The 19,933-nt window shown below is 40.8% G+C and overlaps 1 protein-coding gene across 4 annotated transcripts in view; it reads right to left on the bottom strand.

The window, feature by feature from the left end:
- Window positions 1-19,933, bottom strand: part of WWP1 (WW domain containing E3 ubiquitin protein ligase 1) — a 150,875-nt gene that overhangs the window by 14,030 nt on the left and 116,912 nt on the right. For 3 of the 4 annotated variants that reach the window (XM_018058181.1, XM_018058180.1, XM_018058182.1), the window contains 4 exons: window positions 17,960-18,093; window positions 17,730-17,870; window positions 16,893-17,013; window positions 9,431-9,535 (listed from right to left, as the gene is read on the bottom strand). In XM_018058181.1, coding sequence (XP_017913670.1) covers window positions 9,431-9,535; window positions 16,893-17,013; window positions 17,730-17,870; window positions 17,960-18,093 — 501 coding nt within the window. The remainder of the gene's footprint in view (window positions 1-9,430; window positions 9,536-16,892; window positions 17,014-17,729; window positions 17,871-17,959; window positions 18,094-19,933) is intronic. The other variant, XR_001919118.1, reaches the window with a different exon arrangement.

Genomic DNA, 19,933 nt, shown 5'->3' with positions numbered 1-19,933 from the left:
TTTTTAGGAGGAAAATGAAAACAGAGGACGCACCACATGCTTTTTGTGTATTTGGCCCTAACGACAATATTGTGAGACAGCCACTATCATTAGCATCCCCATGATACATATAAGAAGACAGTGGCCAGGCTTCCCTGGTGGCTCAGTGGCAAAGAGCCCATCTGCTGACGCAGGAAACACGGGTTCTATCCCTGATCCGGAAGATCCCACACACCACGGAGCAGCTAAGCCTGGGGGCCACAGCTGTTGAGCCTGTGCTCTAGAGACCAGGAGCCACACCTCTGGGCCCACAGGCCACGACTGCAGAAGCCCCTGCGCACCAGAGCCTGTGCTCTGCGACAGAGAGGACATCGCGACTGGGAGCCTGTGCCCCGCGACAGAGAGGGCATCGCGACTGGGAGCCTGTGCCCCGCGACAGAGAGGGCATCGCGACTGGGAGCCTGTGCCCCGCGACAGAGAGGGCATCGCGACTGGGAGCCTGTGCCCCGCGACAGAGAGGGCATCGCGACTGGGAGCCTGTGCACCACAGCCAGAGGGGAGCCCCTGCTCGCCGCAACTCGAGAAGAGCCCGTGTGTAGCCACAGAGACCCAGCACAGTCAAAAATAAACAAGTAATCAGAAAAAAAGAAAATGGAGGCCTGGAGAGGTGAAAGAATTTGTCCTTCTCAACCTGCTACTAAGTGGCGGAACTAACATTTGAACTGAGGTCTGACTGAGCTCTAAAGCTCTGTTATCCTGACCTGAGCTGACTACCCTGCAAGCTACTGACGGTGAACAAATCCTTCTCAACTGCCACTCTCAGCAGTTTCTGATATTTTCTTTCACTAAACACCACTTTCCCAACTGTGTTCTTCATACTTGAACCCAAAGTATGCATTCTTCTAAACATATATCTCTTCATGGACTATTTCTTTTCGAAGTAGACACAGACAGGTAATGTGAAATCCTGATCTGAATTGCTCTGAGTGTCTTACAACAGAAGGCAAGGAACTTAGGGGACAGTGTGACAGTAGAAATGTATCTTAAAAACAAGAGACTAAACTTTAGCTAATAAGACGACCAAATGTTGTGCTAAATACGAAAAATAATGTTTCTGCACAGAATTGCGCTGAGGCAACATGTTTCATCTAGACAGAAATGGAGGTGAACAGGGCTGGCAAAAATCTCACCACCTTCCCCAGAACAAACCCCATTTGAGAGTGAAGTTGCTTAGTCTTGTCTCAGTCTTTGCTGAAGAATCAAAGCTACTCCATTTTGTAAGGTTCAGGGAAAAGAGCCTTTGGAAATCCCCTGACCTCACCCCATCACCTGCGAACCAATCAGAACCCTTGGCCAGCCCAGGAAACTCGAATCAAGCCCGGGAAAGGAGAACCAATCAGAACTCAACACCTAACCCTTCACCAGAAGGTGACCAATCAGACCCAGAGACTCCCGTTTTTTGAATTTTTCGAGCGCTAATACCCTGTATAAGCAATGCAACCCAGAGCTCAGGGCTCCTCCCTATAGCTGCTTCGTCGGTATCAGTGGAAGCCCCAGCTCGAGCTTGGTAATAAAAACTCTCTTGCTTTTGCATCGGATATCGGCTCCCTGGTGGTCATTGGGAGATTTTGCGACTTGGGCATTATGTTTGGGGGCTCGTCCGGGATCTCCCACCGGCTCCACGGGAAGACCGATCCGGAGAGTCATCTGAAGCCAGTAAGCTTTTTTCTGTCTTTCTTTTCACTCCTGGTAGGGCCTGGTATCTGAGACCGGTATATGACTCAGGCGGACACGCCGGAGAGTCACCGGTGGGGGTCGTTGGGAGACGTCCCCGACCCCGGCGTAGGGGGACTGAGTGCCCCTTTCTCTGTAGACGATAGCGGGTCGCTCCTGCTGAACGGCCGGAGGCCGTCGTTGTTCAGTTTTACCTCCGGACTCCTGGAGGTGTATTTCTTCTGTCTCTCTTTCTGTTTGTGTGGCTGTTCGTATTGTCTGTGTTAATCTACCAACATCTGACTGATCCAGGGACGATGGGGCAACACCATTCTAGCCCCGCACCTCTATCCTTGGTTACTGATAATTTTAAGGAGGTCAAGATGCGCGCTCATGACCTCCGTGTAGAAATTAAAAGGAATAAATTAATCACTTTTTGCAGTGCAGAATGGCCGACCTTCCACATAGGCTGGCCCTCAGAAGGCACCTCTGACTTGGGAACTTTACACCGAGTCCGAGATATCACCTTCTGACCGTGGATCGGACACCCCTGACCAAGTTCCCTTTGTCAGCACATGTGTCTCCTCGGACAATTCATTTCCGAGTGTTAGACAAGAGCCCAGTTTCGGGTCCTGGAAGGGGTCCCTCTTCCTGCAACAAATGGCGACTCTGGCAGGGACTCTTCTTCGCTGAGACTGACATCCTGACCACTCGGGGTACTCAGGGGCCAGCTTGCCTGCCAATGGACCAGACCCAGCGGCTGCAACTGGGACCCTTTTGTCCCTGGTCTCCTCCTGATGCGGACAACTGGCCAGAGTGCCCCAACCGGTAAGGAACAAGAGACTTTATTGATCTCTCTCCCCTTCCCTCTCTGTCTCCTCTCCTTAACCCTTCCTATCCTTCCCTGTTTTTCTAGTCCCCCGGTCCTGGACGCAGGAATCTGGTCGAAGAGCCCTCAGCCTGAGCTGAGGATTGGAGACTGATCACCTCCTCTTAGCAGAGAACTCGAATTCTGGTTCTGATTTCTGGTAGGGCTGAGTTCCAGTCCTCCCTTCTCTGGAGGCCCAGGGAAAAGTCCCATAACGCCTGGGTATCTGTAGGTGGCAGGAGACGTCTGTAAGGCCACCCCTTTTGCCCCCCCTCTCCTGCCTCCTCTCCCTTCTTTTTCAACCTGGCTTCCTTTCCTCCCTTGAAATCTTTGATGTTGTACTTGGATCTGAAGTTCTGTGTCTCTATAGGAGGTTTTCTGAGAGACTGTATTTTTGTATTTAATGGCTTCTCTGGTGGAGCCGAGGTTAAAGCGTCTGCCTGCAATGTGGGAGACCTGGGTTCGATCCCTGGGTCGAGAAGATCCCCTGGAAAAGGAAATTTTGCTTTATCTGGCAACCAGGTGGTTTAGACCTGCCGCCATTTTGTTAAAACTTAATTTTCTTTCCCTGTGCCTTGAGACCAGGGCTCTCAGGAACACTTATCTAGACCATCTCTAACTCCTGACACTGAGGAAAAAAAAAAAAAACTTAAAGCTAGATCTTACACTGTGTCTGTCTAAATATGTCTTGGTAATATTTTTGTATATGATCTCTATTTATTTGGCTTAAAAAAGGTAAGCGCTTACAAATCAAGTAATTCTAAATTAAACAATAAATTCCAGGTTTATGTGAACTGGGAAATATTCAGTGTTAAATACCTGATATTAATGTTTGTTTGTTGACCTATTTAATATAGACATGTCTTAGAGTACTTAACGTTAAGTAAAATATTTTCATTGTACCTAGGTTTAATATGAGTTAAATATTATATCTGTTACAAGTTTGTCAACAAGAAAATTACCTCAAGTAAAAAAAAAAACTTCTAAAAATGTAAATGAGATATGAGCATTTAGATAAACTCTATTAAGAATAATTATGCTTTAGAAATGTCTGTCTGAAATAGTCTGTCCAAATTGGGGTAACTTAAATTGGGTTGTGCTAAACTAAGTGATGGAAGTTCACTGACTAGCTAGCTCATTTCCAAATAGAGTAAAATTTTGAAACATTTATTACTGAACATTAGTTTCCTCTTACAAAATAGCTAAAGAAATTTGGGACTGTTAATGACTAAAAATAAGCTGGCGCAAAAACTTGAATTTGGCTTTTCTCTCTGTTAAAAGGACACACTTTCTTCAGATGTTAAACTGCATTTGACAATAGATTTAAGTTCATTTGCTTCTTAAATGGTCTGTTCTGTATTTGCCTCTGAAATCCCATATTGTTACTTTGGCTGAGTGAATAGCTTTTGTTTCACAGTGACCATAGTCCCATCTGACTGAGTGCTCGAAACCTTTCTGATATTTGTTGACAAAACTTCCTAAATCATTCTATGAAGCACCTTTGGCTTCTAGCTAACTTTGGGGTGCTTCAGAGGGCCCCTGAAGCATCCCAAAGAGAGATATTAAACTGTGTTTATTTGGTTGGTTAATTACATTAAAAAAAAAAGATTATCAAATGAGTAATAAATCTGCTCATATTATAATGTAGGGTAAAGTTACTAATACAGATATCCTAAAAATTATATGAAGTTTTTAACATTCTGATATGTCCTGGTATTTTAATGGAAAACCTGATGACTTCACAAAAGTTAGCAAAAGGACTAAATGAACCAGTGAATATGCTTATAACTTTTATGATTTCTATCTGAAAAATTATGGAGTTGAATCTTATGTTTTCAGGGAGTAGGGGAAATCTTCCTCTCAAACTAATTATGACAATACTTTGGTAAAATTAAACGTTATAAACAAAACAATTATATTTTCTATCTGACTCCTCCAAAAATTAGAAGTTCTTAGGTTCCCAGTAAGTTTATCAAATGAGTTAGAAAGGTTTTCTCATGGATACAAAAATCTCAAGAAATTTTTGAGACCTTAAAAAGGGAAAAATTCACCTAGATTTGTTATGCAAAATCCGTGATAAGCCTTTGGTGTGAGTTTCCCAGCCCTGTTTTATTTTAAAAGTTCAATCTGAGACTCTATAAATGTCTCAGCAAAATAAAAAGCCTATAATCAATTATGGTTATAGAAATCATCAGACCAAAATCAGTGAGAACAGACCTATTTTGCAAACAAACTAGCCTTAATTTGGTTATATTTAATTAAAATAAGGGTAACTTAAAAAAAAAAAAGACATTTCAAAATGATAAATACCAGTTTGTTAATGGAGGTCTGCATCTAGTAAGACTCATCTCTTAGACAGTTCTTTGCTGTTATGTAATGTTAATGTAAAATTTAATTGAATTCTTGAAGAACACCCTAAGTTTGTTTCTGAAGCTTGTCTCAGTAATCTATCTTTGGATGAAGATCAGATGCCTCATGACCTGCAACCAGGACTGGAAAAAGACATAATTTAAGGGACTGTCATCTCCAACATGGATGGAAGGACTTTTTTTTATCAGGAGAAACTACACGACACCAGGATGAGAAGACGACGACATCAGAGGGAGACAGCTTCCCCGAGATGCGGGACCTGATTCGTATGATCATTTATGTTTACTTGACTTCTTAGACCTTTGCATATAAGTCAAATGCTTTTCTATCATAGGCCTAATCCTAGGCTAGTTTCAAAATCAATCCAATTGTTGGGCTTGTGGCCAATAACCTGTGTCTAGTTCTGGGTTACCTTGGTAAATTTCTCTATTACCAGACTCTAACTGATTGGCTGAGAAAATTTACTTAAAAAATTAAATCATACTAAAGATAATCAGTCTAGTGACACTTGAAAACTGGGCTCTGTGCCTTATAGATGGTGCCAACATGTAATTTCCCTGGAAGATAAAGATTCTACAGAGCAGACTAAGTCAGTGACCTGAGATAGACTGGGCTACATCTAACGGAAGTTCTTAACATAAGTCTTACTTGTGGCTTTACTAATACTGCTGGCTATGTTATTTGTATTTCACCTGTTTTACGAAATTGCTGTTTCTTACACTGTTTGTGTGTGAGGCCTCTAATAGAATAATATATAGTCCCGTATGAGATCAATGATGGTAACAGTGTAACTCTAGATATGGCAAGAAGCAACAAGAGGGAATATTCTCCTGGAACCAAAAAGCTAGTAAGACAGGTGGTCCAGAGAATTTTAGATACTGTTTCATGGCCTAGTCCAGTAACAGCACATTGAGTGGCCTGTTTACCTGAGAATGGACACTCTCAGCACCATGGGATAAAATGGTCATGAACTGCCCCCCTCATAATCATGATCAAGTTTATGAGCAAAAAGGGGCTCTGCCAACTGAAGACTGACACTCGCCATCTGCATCTACAAAGATTACACCATGGCCGCTGCAACTGCTGACTTTCAACGCCCCTGAAAAAGGAGTTCAGGGTAAAAATCAAGAATGAGGCACTCTGTGCTCTGGGAAAAACTGGCAGAACAGGCCTTCAGATAGTTAGATCTTTTCAGGAAAAGATTTTATGAGTCCCAATTCTTGCATCTTCTCATACCTAGAGAAACACTGACGTCATTAACAGTAAAATCTGCTTTGGCTATTAAGAAAAAGTTTACAATTAAAAGTCAAAATAGAGTAGCTATGGTTCAGGTATCCTGGGAAATAACTAGGTGATACTATGGGTGTAGTTTCAGATTAGAACTTGTATTGCTAAACACTTGAGTTTTCTGAGTTGTGTCAGGCTTGGATGCCACCATTTTCAAACCAATGTCTGCTGGAAGCTAGTAACCTTACTTTTTATAAAACTTGGCAACTGGCTACATGGCTACAAGTTTCCCTGAAGTGCCTGGTCCAGACTGGGTTTCAGACCTATTCTTCTAAAGAGAAATGAGATTAAGATTTTAATCATAAAAGACTCAGATCTAAAATTTGGAACTCAAAAATACTTCCAATTCAGTGTCTATACTCCAATCTGGGGCAGTCCTATGCCCCATTTTGACAGGAAGTTATCACAGTCATAGTTGCCTAGTTCCCTAAAATTAAAACTGAGCGGGACTCTGTGGGGCTCTGGAGTGCAGATCTGTTCTGTGTTCTCCCTTTCTTATCTGTAGGATATAGACTTTGTTCAGCCTCCTTGGCCTTCGCTGAATTCCAAAGCATGGCTTCAAACAATTGCTTATCAGGGAAGGGAAGGTCTACAAAAACAGAAACAATCAAAGGTTGGTACAGCCTCCAGACAGAGTCCTGGTTCCTACTCAAAGAAATATGCATAACAATGTCTTTGAGCCCCCATTCAGGTGGAAGATTGTAACTTCAGACTGAACACAAGATTCCTGGAGCACAGCTCTGTTGCCTCACCACCAACCCATCAGAAGGGGTCACAAAGCCTGCAACCCTCACCCCAAATGTTGCCTTCTGTTTCCGGGGACCAGAGATGACCATCCTGTTAGGTCTCCGTTTGGCCCTTGTCTATTTCATCTCTGAGAGGGGCCAACTACATTGCTGTTACTACAAGGGAAGAAGCTGGTTTCAGATGTGGAAAACCCCAACATAGATCAGGTAGAGAGAGACTTCTGCTCTATTAGGCAGGCCTACGCCCATGCACAGCAGGAAGAAGTTACAGAGAAAGAGACCTCCGCCCCAATTCCCAAAAAGTATCTTGAGTATGAAGTCTCTCAGAGGGCCTATGTGCTGCGTTAGGGGAAGAACGTTGTTTTTATGTGAATCACTCAGGGGTAGTCAAGGAGTCCCTGGCCAAGATAAGAAAAGGGCTGAGTCAAAAAAAAAAAGAGAAAAATGTCTCAAAATTGGTTTGAATCCTGGTTCTACTCATCCCCCTGGTTCACAACTCTCATATCCTCCTTGGTGGGGCCCCTGATTATCTTGTTACTGCTACTCACCCTCAGGCCATGCTTACTAAACTAACTAGTGGCCTTCATTAAAAACTGCATCAACACGGTGTAGCTCATGGTACTCAGATCCCAATATGCGGCCCTACCAACAGTCCCCTTAGCAGGAGACAATATAAAGCTGACCTCAGACCCATGATTGGGTCTGTCCTGGATCCTAGAGAAGGGAATGAAGAATCAAAGCTACTCCATTTTGTAAGGTTCCGGGAAAAGAGCCTTTGGAAATCCCCTGACCTCACCCCACCACCTGCGAACCAATCAGAACCCTTGGCCAGCCCAGGAAATTCGAATCAAGCCCGGGAAAGGAGAACCAATCAGAACTCAACACCTAACCCTTCACCAGAAGGTGACCAGTCAGACCCAGAGACTCCTGTTTTTTGAATTTTTCATGCGATAATACCCTATATAAGCAATGTAACCCAGAGCTCAGGGCTCCTCCCTATAGCTGCTGCGTCGGTATCGGTGGGAGCCCCAGCTCGAGCTTGGTAATAAAAACTCTCTTGCTTTTGCATTGGTATCGGCTCCCTGGTGGTCATTGGGAGATTTTGCGACTTGGGCATAACAGTTGCGACCCATGGGCCACAGCCCGCCAAGCTCCTCTGTCCACGGGATTTTCCAGGCAAGAATACTGGAGTGGACTGCCATTTCCTTCTCCAGGGAAATCCCATTTAGAGAACACAACTATTCATTTGGATTTACATAACCCAGCACTTAAGCTCCCCAGGTATACTGAAAGAAATGCCCAAAGGGAGTGTCAGGGAACAAAAGGAACAAGGAAGCTGGTAAAGAGCCAAAAGGGAAGATGAGAGACACCTGCACATACTCCTGTGGAAGTGCCCTCAGTTGGGTCCGACTCTGTGACCCCGTGGACTGTAGCCCACCAGGCTCCTCTGTCCATGGGATTTTCCAGGCAACAATACTGGAGTGGATTGCCATTTCCTTCTCCAGGGAATCTTCCCAACCCAGGGATCGAATCCAGGTCTCCTGCATTGTAGACAGATGCTTTACCGCCTGAGCCACCAGGGAGGTCTGCACATACTCTATATGGATGCAATTCTGATGTCTTAGGTTTGAAAACAGAGTTACTCCTACTTTTCCTTTACTTTTTGCAACAGATAACGTGTGCAGGTGGTGTGGACCTCAGGCAGCAGGAGGGCGCAGCGGGGAGCCCACGCGCACACCTCTGCCTCAGGGCGGCTCTCTGCCCAGCCGCCCGCCACCTTCTCAGAGGCTGTGTTCATACACTAGCAGATACTTCGTCTAGACAGGATAGATATTTTCCTTTAAGCCAAGTAATAGATACAACTTTCTTTTAACCTTAATACTGTATTGAAAACCATTATTCTCCAATATTTTTGTTAATTTGCATTAAGAAAAAGAATGACAAAAAGGTATGGAATTACAGAACGGATATATTACAATTTATTTACTCAGTTCCCCTGATGGACAAAGAGGGAAGGAGGGAGAGGGGGGGAGAGAGAAAGGAAAGGGAAGAAAAGTCATTCTTGAACATTATCCTCTAGATTGTTCTAATTTGCTGGTATATTATCACCTTTAGAGGAATTAAGTATTTTCATTGACTTTCTCATTAAAAACATATTCCTCTTTTACTTCCAAAATTGAGTAGAATTTATAGAATACTTTCACACTACTAGAAAAAAAAATGTTATACCTAAAACCATTACCATTAAACTATTATTTAAAGATGGTCATTTGTTCTTTCATTTATGAAATAAGAAATGGAAAATCCTTTAACAAGTATTATACTATCCACTTCTAATTTAAAATTCAAAGACTAAATACCATGTCCAAAAGCAGTCTCAACCTTAAAAATTAACTGTTTGCAAATTACCACTTCATCGAAAACATTTTCTTTCAGTATTTAGTGTCAAGAAGATAAAAGCAAATACCTGCCAAAACCAAATGATTTGCTTGCTGTTTCTGGTATAATGGCGATACACAGTGTTTCTCTGCCAATCTGCCAGGTCGACCTCCTGCATGCCACACAACATAACCTGGGGAACGAGCACGGTATCAGGTCAGAGCAAAGATTCAGTGAAGAGAGTAACTACAGGACTGAAATCTGCTAATGCCCAGCTATGCACATGCATCATTCTATCAAATGGCTATGTGTACATCAAATAACGACCACAGTAAAGCAAGTCTAACTAAACTGTGTGGCAATTTAACATGCAGAATTCTTCGGTTCTTATCTTATTCATGTTTACTGAACTTAAAAACATTCAAAAGCAACTATTCTTCAAGAAAAACATCAGCTATACAAAAACAATCACTTTTACTACATATATATCCCAAATCACATATATTACAAATAAGTTTTAAACATACATTTCTGGTTCTTCTTTTTTTTAATCTATGCCACCTTACCTATTTAAAATTAAAAGTATACTAACCTCCTGTTATTCATCTATCCAGGCTTTGAGAATAAAATCTTCTAGATATGTAAAATTTTCAAATAACTCTATTATATATGGGATGAAAACTATTTTGGGCATAATAACCTGTACTTTGTTTCTCGTATCAACTATGACCTATAATTTACACACAATAAAGCGTGCGTATTTTAAGTACAGAGTTACATGCATTTTGACAGCAGTATATACCTGTTAACCACTTCAGTGACCTCACCACAGGTTAGATTTCTCAACACAGCAGACAGACTACACTCAGCCGCTCTTTTCTGTTTTCTTTTCTCGCCAGTAGAATGTTTATGAGATTCATCCACACTGTGATGGCTGATGGCTACCAGTGGTTCTTTCACATTGCTGAGTGGTATTTCATTATGTAAATATATAACAATTTATTTACCCATACTCTTGTTGATGGACATTTAGGTTACTTCAAATTTTTTATTTTGATGAATAAAACTGTGATGAACATTTATGGAAAAGTTCTTCTGTTAACATATATATTTCATTTCCACATGTGTAAACACCTACTAGTGGAACCACTAGGGCATAAGGCTGAGGCATGTTTAACAGCGATAATTCATTTAGTTTGAATCTGTATTTCCCCAATGATTAGTGAGCATCTCCCCGTGTTTATATGCCATCAATAGAGCTTCTTTAATGAAGTGAGTCTTTGTCCACTTAAAAATTGTATTTTTATTGAAGTGACAGGTTTTTAATATAGTCTGGATATAACACCTTTGTCTCAAGAGTTTCTTTCAGCAGGTAGGTTGCCTTTTCATTTACTTGACAGTATCGTTTGAAGAGACGTTTTTAATTTTGATGAAGTCTAACATCCTTTTATGTTCTTCCTAAGACACTTCCGTCTAGACTCATATTTTTCTACTATGTTCTATTTTTAGTTTTTATATTTATGTTCATAATTTATTTCAAATTAATCTTTATGAGCTGACTTGGGGTCAAAATTAATTTTCTTCTATATGAATATCAAGTTAATCCAGAATCATTTGTTTAAGACTTTTCCCCTTTCCTCATCAAAATATATTAGTACTTTTGATGAAAATAAGTGACAATATATATGCGGATCTATTCTGGACTCTAATTAAAGTGTTCCACTGACCTGTTTATCCTCACACAAATATCACACTATCTTAATTACTATGGCTTATAAAAATCCTTGACATCAGGTAGTAAACACTGTGTAAGATTTGTTCTTTTTCAGAATTCTTTTGGCTAATCTAGAACCTGTGCGTTTCCTTGTAATTTTAGAAACTAGCCCAACAATTTCTACAGAAAATTCTACCAGGATGTTGATTGGATTGTGTTGTTTGGAGAAAACTGATATTTACAATACCGAATCTTCCAATACACATATGAATGAAATATGTCTCCACTTATTAAAATTTTAATTTTTCTCAGCAATGTTTCCAGTTTTTAGGATAGAGTTCTTACATGCCTTTGGCTAAATTTGTTCATTTTTTTGAATGCTTCAGTAAATGAAACTTTGAAGTTTCAATTTCTAAATGTTTGCTGCTAGCATGCAGAAGATACACAATTGATTTTTTAAATAACTGAGTTTGCATCCTACCATGAATTATTAACATTCATTATCATTTCTAGTTGTTTTTTGGTAGGTCCCTTAGGATTTTCTAAGTTGACAATCATGTTATCATCTGTGAATAAAGGCAGTTTTACTTCTTTCCAAACTTTATGCTTTTTGCTTCTACTCCTGCCTTATTGCACTGGCTTTGGAATCTGGCACAATGTAGAACACGAGTGGTGAGAGCGGACATCACTGAGTTCCCAATCTCAGTGAGAAATATCCGAGGTATCACTATTAGAATGGGGTTAGGATTTATTTTTTTGTTGATGCCCTTTATCAAACTGAGAAGGCTGCCTTCTATTCCTAGTGTGATGAAGAGTTTTTATACAGAATGACTGTTTTATCTTCTTACAAACAGATTTTAACCTGTAAAAAAGGGGCATGATTATGGATAACCATTCTTTTGGATAATGGTGTAAGTATTCTTTATTGTGGTATTATTCATGGTTAAAAGAGACAACGAATGGGAGTAGAAGAAGAAACAAGAGAAAGACAAGACAAAACAACACGAATTTCTATTTCCTCATAGCTCTGTACTGTGAGCTAAAAGCAAATCAGCAGGCAGTTAGGCCTTTAGTTTCCTTATCTGTGTTAGACAGTTATCATGCAGCCAGACTATTTCACAAGGTGTGCTGTGAGAAGGCTGCAAGCGCTGCCAAGGGTGATATAAAAGTGTGCACCTGTTAACATCTTTCTTTATCAGCTGTCTTAGTTTCCTCTAGGTTCTGATGTCAGGCTCTTGTCGTAACACCCCTCTCACTGGAGAGGTCCCTAAGACAGCAGTTCTTAACCAAGGGTACCAAGTATTTTACATGTATGCATTTTGAGGGTGCAAGATTATTTCATTTTCTTCAGATTCTTAATAGAGTTGGTGATTTAAAAAATGATTAAGACTACTCTAAAAAGTATCTTCCATTCTTCTACTGCACTTCTGCTAATCTGTGTAAGCAAGCTGTTAGGAAAGAGCCATTAACTAAGGTTTACACAGTCTGCCTGTAATTCAGGCTCTGAGTCCTGATTTTCATGTATTTCCCGTGTCAGAGTTTCTAGAAGGCTAAGTCCCACATAGGACTACTAGTGTATAAAACTTAAAAGCTAATTTTTTCATATGCACATTTTGATTACATGGACAAACCAAGTTTCTTAACAGAGGACGCAAGATGGCTAAAGTTAACATACTGCCCCCAAAAGGTGGCAGAGGGGAAATGCAACCGTTTTCCTAAATGGCCCTCCCTACCTTCTAATCTGCATGGGGGAGACTTGGAGAATTCACAATAACTAATCATCAGGGAAACATAAATCAAAACCACAGCGAGCTACCACCTCATACTATTATTACTGGAATTGTTACTATTAAAAACAAAAACAGAAAATTACAAGTATAGGCAAAGATGTGGAGAAGCTGGAAGGCTTATATACATTTGGTGGGAATGGAAAATGGTACAGCTGCTATGGAAAACAGTAGTGGTTCTTCAAGAAGTTAAATAGAGAATTACTACCTGATAGAGCAATACCACTCCTGAGTATTTACTCAAAAGAACTGAAAGCAGGGTCTCAAAGAGTATTCTGTACACTCACGTATATAGCAGCATTATTCACAATCACCAAAAGGTGGAATGAAGACACAGATTCAGTGACTGATGAATGGGTAAAGAAAATACACACATATATGTATTATGTATATTAGTTGGGACCTTCTTGATATATCAGTCAACTCTTTGTGACCCAATGGACTGCAGCACGCCAGGCTTCCCTGTCCTCCACCATCTCCCGGAACTTGCTCAAACTCATGTCCATTGAGTTGGTGATGCCATCCAACCATCTCATCCTCTGTTGTCCCCTTCTTCTCCTGTCTTCAATCTTTCCCAGCATCAGGATCTTTCCAATGAGTCAGCTCTTCGAATCAGGTGGCCAAAGTACTGCAGTTTCAACCTCAGCGTCAGTCCTTCCAATGAACACCCAGGACTGATCTCCTTTAGGATGGACTGGTTGGATCTCCTTGCAGTCCAAGGGACTTTCAAGAGTCTTCTCCAAAACCACAGTTCAAAAGCATCAATTCTTTGGTGCTCAGCTTTCTTTATAGTCCAACTCTCACATCCATACATGTCTACTGGAGAAACGATAAGCCTTGACTAGACGGACCTTTGTTGGCAAAGTAATGACTCTGCTTTTTAAAACGTTGTCTAAGTTGTCATAACTTTTCTTCCAAGGAGTAAGCGTCTTTTAATTTCATGGCTGCAGTCACCATCTGCAGTGATTCTGGAGCCCAAGAAAATAAAGTCTGTTACTGTTTTCATTGTTTCCCAATCTATTTGCCATGAAGTGATGGGACTGGATGCCATGATCTTAGTTTTTTGAACGGTGAGTTTTAAGCCACCTTTTTCACTCTCCTCTTTCAGCTTCATCAAGAGGATCTTTAGTTCTTTTCTGTTTTCTACCCTAAGGGTGTTGTCATCTGCATATCTGAGGTTATTGATATTTCTCCTGGCAATGTTGATCCCAGCTTGCACTTCATCCAGTCTGGCACTTCAATAATGTACTCTGCATAAAAGTTAAATAAACACAGTGACAATATACAGCCTTGATATACTCCTTTCCCAATCTGGAACCAATCCATTGTTTCATGTCCGGTTCTAACTGTTGCTTCTTGATCTGCATAGAAGCAACAGGTTTCTCAGGAGGCAAGTAAGGCGGTCTGGTATTCCCATCTCCTTAAGAATTTTCCACAGTTGTGGTCTACACAGTTCAAGCCTTTACCCTAGTCAGTGAAGCAGATGTTTTTCTGGAACTCTCTTGATTTTTCGATGATCAAATTGGGTGTTGGCAATTTGATCTCTGGTTCCTCTGCCTTTTCTAAATCCAGCTTGAACATCTGGAAGTTTATGGTTCATGTACTTTTGAAGCCTAGCTTGGAGAATTTTGAGCATTACTTTGCTAGCGTGTGAAATGAGTATGCAGTAGTTTGAACATTCTTTGGCATTGACCTTCTTTGAGATTGGAATGAAAACTCAATCCATTTTCCAGTCCTGTGGCCACAGCTGAATTTTCCAAATTTGTTGGCATACTGAGTGTAGCACTTTCACAGCATCATCTTCTAAGATTTGAAATAGCTCGGCTGGAATCCCATCACCTCCACTAGTTTTGTTGGTGGTGATGCTTCCTAAGGCCCACTTGACTTCGCACTTCCTGATGTCTTGCTCTAGATGAGTGATCACACCATTGTGCTTATTTGGGTCATTAAAATCTTTTTTGTATAGTTCTTCTATGTATTCTTGTCACCTCTTCTTAATAATTTCTGCTTCTGTTAGGTCCATACTGTTTCTGTCCTTTACTGTGCCCAACCTTGCATGAAATGTTCTCTTGGTATCTCTAATTTTTTTGAAGAGATCTCTAGTCTTTCCCATTCTATTGTTTTTCTCTGTTTCTTTGCATTGTTCACTTAGGAAGGCTTTCTTATCTCCCCTTGCTATTCTTTGGACGTCTGCATTCAGATGGGTATATCTTTCATTTTCTCCTTCGCTTTTCACTTCTCTTTTTTTCTCAGCTATTTGTAAGGCCTCCTGAGACAACCATTTTGCCTTTTTGCATTTCTTTTTCTTGGGGATGGTTTTGATCACTGCCTCCTGTACAGTGATATGAACTTCTGCCCCTAGTTCTTCAGGCACTCTGCCTATTAGATCTAATGCCTTGAATCTATTTGTCACTTCCACTGTATAATCATAAGAGATTTGATTTAGGTCATACCTGAATGGTCTAGTGGTTTTCCCTACTTTCTTCAATTTAAGTCTGAATTTGGCAATAAGGAGTTCATGATCTGAGCCACAGTCAGCTCCCAGTCTTGTTTTTGCTGACTGTATAGAGCTTCTCCATCTTCAGCTGTAAAGAATATAATCAATCGGATTTTGGTATTGACCATCTGGTGATGTCCATGTGTAGAGTCATCTCTCGTGTTGTTGGAAAGAGGGTATTTGCTATGACCAGTGTGTTCTCTTGGCAGAACTCTCTAAGGTTTTGCCCTGCTTCATTTTGTACTCCAAAGTCAAACTTATCTGTTATTTCAGGTGTATCTTGACTTCCTACTTTTGCATTCCAGTCCCTTGTGATGGAAAGGACATCTTTTTTCGGTGTCAGTCCTAGAAGGTATTGTAGGTCTTCACTGAACCTGTGAACTTCAGCTTTTCTTTGGCACTAGTGGTTGGAGCATAGACTTGAATTACTGTGATACTGAATCGTTTGCCTTGGAAATGAACAGAGACCAGTCTGTCGTTTTTGAGATCCAGTGTGTCGTTTTTGAGATTGCACCCAGGTACTACATTTTGGACTCCTTTGTTGACTATGATGGCTACTCCATTTCTTCTAAGGGATTCTTGCCCACAGTAGTAGATATAATGGTCATCTGAATTAAATTTGCCCAATATGGTCCATTTTAGTTCACTGATTCCTAAAATGTCGATGTTCACTCTTGCCATCTCCTGTTTGACTACTTCCGATTTACCTTGATTCATGGACCTAACATTCCAGGTTCCTATGCACTGCTGTTCTTTACAGCATCAGACTTTACTTTCACCACCAGACACATCCAGAGCTGGACGTTGCTTCTGCTGTGGCTCAGCCTCTTTCTTCCTTCTGGAGCTATTTCTCCACTCTTCTCCAGTAGTACACTGGGCACCTCCCGACCTGGGGAGCTCACTTTCCAGTGTCGCGTGTTTTTGCCTTTTCTCACTGTTCACCATATGCCTGTTGCTGCTGTTCAGTTGCGTCTGACTCTGCCATCCCATGGTCCGCAGCCTACCAGGCTCCTCTGTCCATGGGATTCTCCAGACGAGTATACTGGAGTGGGCTGCCATTTCCTCCTCCAGGATATATATGTTACTTACATACATAGAGTAAATACTGAAAATATATACATATATGTTATATATGTATACCTGTGTATTATATATATTCAGTATTAAAAAGCAAAAAATTTTTACACATGCTACAATATGGATGAACCATGAATACATTATTGTAACTGAAATAAGGCAGTCACAATACGACAAATATTGTATGATTTCCCCTTCTTGAGTTCCCCCAATTATTAATAAGTTTGCACTTTTCAGGAGCCCTAAGAGTTGGCACGATTGATGATTTTGCGCTATGACAGCATCATATTTGAGAGAACTTAAGACCCTTACTCAGTGCTGGAGTTTTATACCCCCTAAACATTTCGATGAATCAGAGCAGATTGAAGATGGTGCCATATGTTTTTAAAGCTTGCGGACATTCTATTATAGAAGCATAACAACAGACCCTCCTCCCATTAACTTTCCCTATAATAGCATAATAAAAGATCCTAACCTCCAATTCTTTTTCATCAAAGTACTGCAGCCACTGAAGGGGAACAACCTCATTAAAGCCATCAAGGAAAGCTTTGGTCTGTTCTTGTACTCCTCGAGAAAAACGCCACTCAGTCATTAAACTGAAAATAAAGATGGTATTTAAAAAGATGGTACTTTCTATGTAAGGTAAAAGGGTTTAAAACACAGAGTACTTCTTAACCATCATTAAGAGAGAAAGTGAAGAAAATCAGGAAGCTGTACGGAGTGTAGAATTCAAGTGAGCACAGTTTCAAACTGGAAGTTGCGGTGAGCACTATTGAAAGAATAAGTTAAAAAGGGAAAGTGAAATGGAATAAGAATGAGTATTACATTGCTAGTCAGGTGCGGCTCCAGACTTGGTTTTGCTACTATCTACAGAGGGCCTCCATCTCCTCATCTAGAAATGAAGAAGTGCATGGGCTTTGGAAAGCCCTTCTTTGGCACCAATGTTCTCTGATTTTTGATCCAGACAAGGTACCATGCAATACAGCAAGTGGCAGCAGGAAAGTGGAGGTCATCATATACACTTTTTTTTCATGAATGTTAGTACTGTTGGGAAGAACTTAAATAAATGTATGTCAGAGGCAAGGGAAGTGGGTTTTTTAAAAAATTATATTTGAATTTTTGAGTGCTTTTGCAACATGTTTATAAATTAAGAGGAATATTGAGTAGAGAAAAAATAATTGAAAAGGATCACTGAAAGAGGGAATGAATGCGGAACATTCCCCGAGGAGCAAACAAGGCGTAAAGACAAGGGTATAGAAAGACAGTTCTAAGACGCTCTGGCAGCTGTAGAAAGTAGGGACAATCACCTTACCCAATATATTCATCTTTGTTTTCCTCTGTCACTAGGATATTGGAACCTCCCAACTTCAGGTCATGTGACGTAACCTTTCCCAAAATCTCCATGTCAACAGAAAAGTACATTTCTAAGCCACATTCTTCAATGTTGTTGTCTCTGGGTGATAGAGAGATACAACCACTAATTAACAAAATATGTAAAACTGGTTTTAAGAAAATACCGTATTGAAAGATAAATCTTCAAACCTTATCCAGATAAGGGAATTATAAAATTCAGTATCAATCGATTCCAAATCCTTAATAGTCAGTTTTTTACTTAGCATACGCTTGTAGAAGGGTAACGAGAAACCAGTATCAATAAACTTCCCATGAAAGAGTGCCTGCCAAGAAAAAACAAAAAATTCAAAAAATTTACAAAGTAGCAATTTTCCTATTCAGGGCACAATGATAACAGAGGTATCATAAGGCTTTGCAGGCAAAAAAGTACTTAATGATTAATCAGTATAAATCATGAAAACTAAAAGACTGGAATCATGAAAACTAAAAAATAAAATATTCTATAAGATGCTAAGTATGAAAAACAAATTTAGAGTGAAAACAGTATCTCTTTAACTGAGGTCAAACACTTAGCTATATGATGCCCTGTCAATAACTTTAAAGAGGATGATAATGGAGCCTTATCAAACTCCTACTTTTAAACCTGTTTCATGAATTACATTAACCCCACTAGACACAGAAAAGAAGGCGTTTTGGGGGTCCCTGTGCACCTGGGAAGACCCCTCCCCAACTCCGTTCTCATCCCAGTTGCTGAGAGAGCTTCAGGACTGGCCCTGTCTCGCCTCCACAACGGCCAATGCAGACAGCCCCAGACCTGCAGCTCTCTCACTCTCACCACCATCCGCCTGTCTACTGTGAAACCGGATTCCGTGTCTCACATCTCACCTAACTTTCAAAACCATCCTACTATGTTTCGTCCTCTTCAAGCTCATGGTCTATCATTAGCAAAATCCCCCCCATTCTCAATTTATCCTTTGAAGATCCTTTCGCATCTTGTTCTAACAAAAATCTGGCATTTTTCTGAGGATCCTGTTTCCTTTCAAATCCTCTCAGGGAGCTGGCTGTCTCTCTCCTATCCCCGTGTCACCAAGTCTGGGAGTGGGTGTGTATTGCTTCTCATCACTAATTTCACCTCCCTTACCTGCCCCAGCGTGCAAGACCATGCCAGCCCTCTACGTTCATGGCTCACCACCCACTACTTCCTCACTGCAGTCATCCTTAGATCTTCCGGTTCCCCCCTTTACTCATTCAGTCCCACGCTTTTTCAAAAAGACCGTCATCATTTTTAAGATTCCATGATCTGCACTGATGGTTCTTTTACTACCCTCGCACATTTTAATCCTTTCTGTGATCTTAGTCTCTAACTTAGTTGAATGTTCTCAACACCATACCCTTGACACTGTTATTAGCACTGACTGCAATTCCTTCATAAACTGAATTCCAAAGAGCTCCTGACATGCCAGCTCACCACCCTCAGCAGTAAACACCAGCAAGTTTTGACTCCACTGGGATCTAAAAAAATCCAGGGAACTTGTTAGCTTGTTACTGTCACTCAGCCCGCTTATGAAGTTATTTCTCCCCTTACTCAGTTTTTCTTGAAAATTTTGGCCACACCACACAGTATGTGGGATCTTAGTTCCCCCAACCAGGGATGGCGCCCACACCCTCTGCAGTGGAAAGCTCAGGAGTCTTAGTTCCTCGGCCACCAGGGAAGTCCTCCCCTTACTCGGTTTAGATTCCATCGTCTGTCACTAAAGTTACTCCCTTGGACCTTCAGAGCACAATCACCTTAACCACTTGGCCAACCCTCCCATGTACCTTCAAACCTCGTCTCCTCACTCTACACTAATGAACGTGGTCTCCATCTCGCCGAGGAAACAGCCACCATGAGAGAACTTCTTTGCTTCCCCCACACCTGCTCACTAGTATTAGGCTGGTGCAAAACGAACTGCAGTTTTTGCAATGTTGAAATTTGCCACTTGATGTTGGAATACATTCTAAATAAATGTAGTTGTATTATACATCCTTTTAATGCACATTTCTCGCTTTATAGTTTTCTTTTTTGCTAATGACTATTACTTGCTGTTTATTGTATACTTATTTTGGACTATAGAAATGATGCTAGACAAAAAGCAAATTGAGTGATTTTTTTTTTTTAATTCA

The sequence above is a fragment of the Capra hircus genome, chromosome 14 (assembly GCF_001704415.2).
Source record: "Capra hircus breed San Clemente chromosome 14, ASM170441v1, whole genome shotgun sequence".
Lineage (NCBI taxonomy): Eukaryota > Metazoa > Chordata > Mammalia > Artiodactyla > Bovidae > Capra > Capra hircus.
The sequence above is the reverse complement of the archived record's forward strand: the minus strand, read 5'-3'. Positions and strand labels throughout refer to the sequence as shown.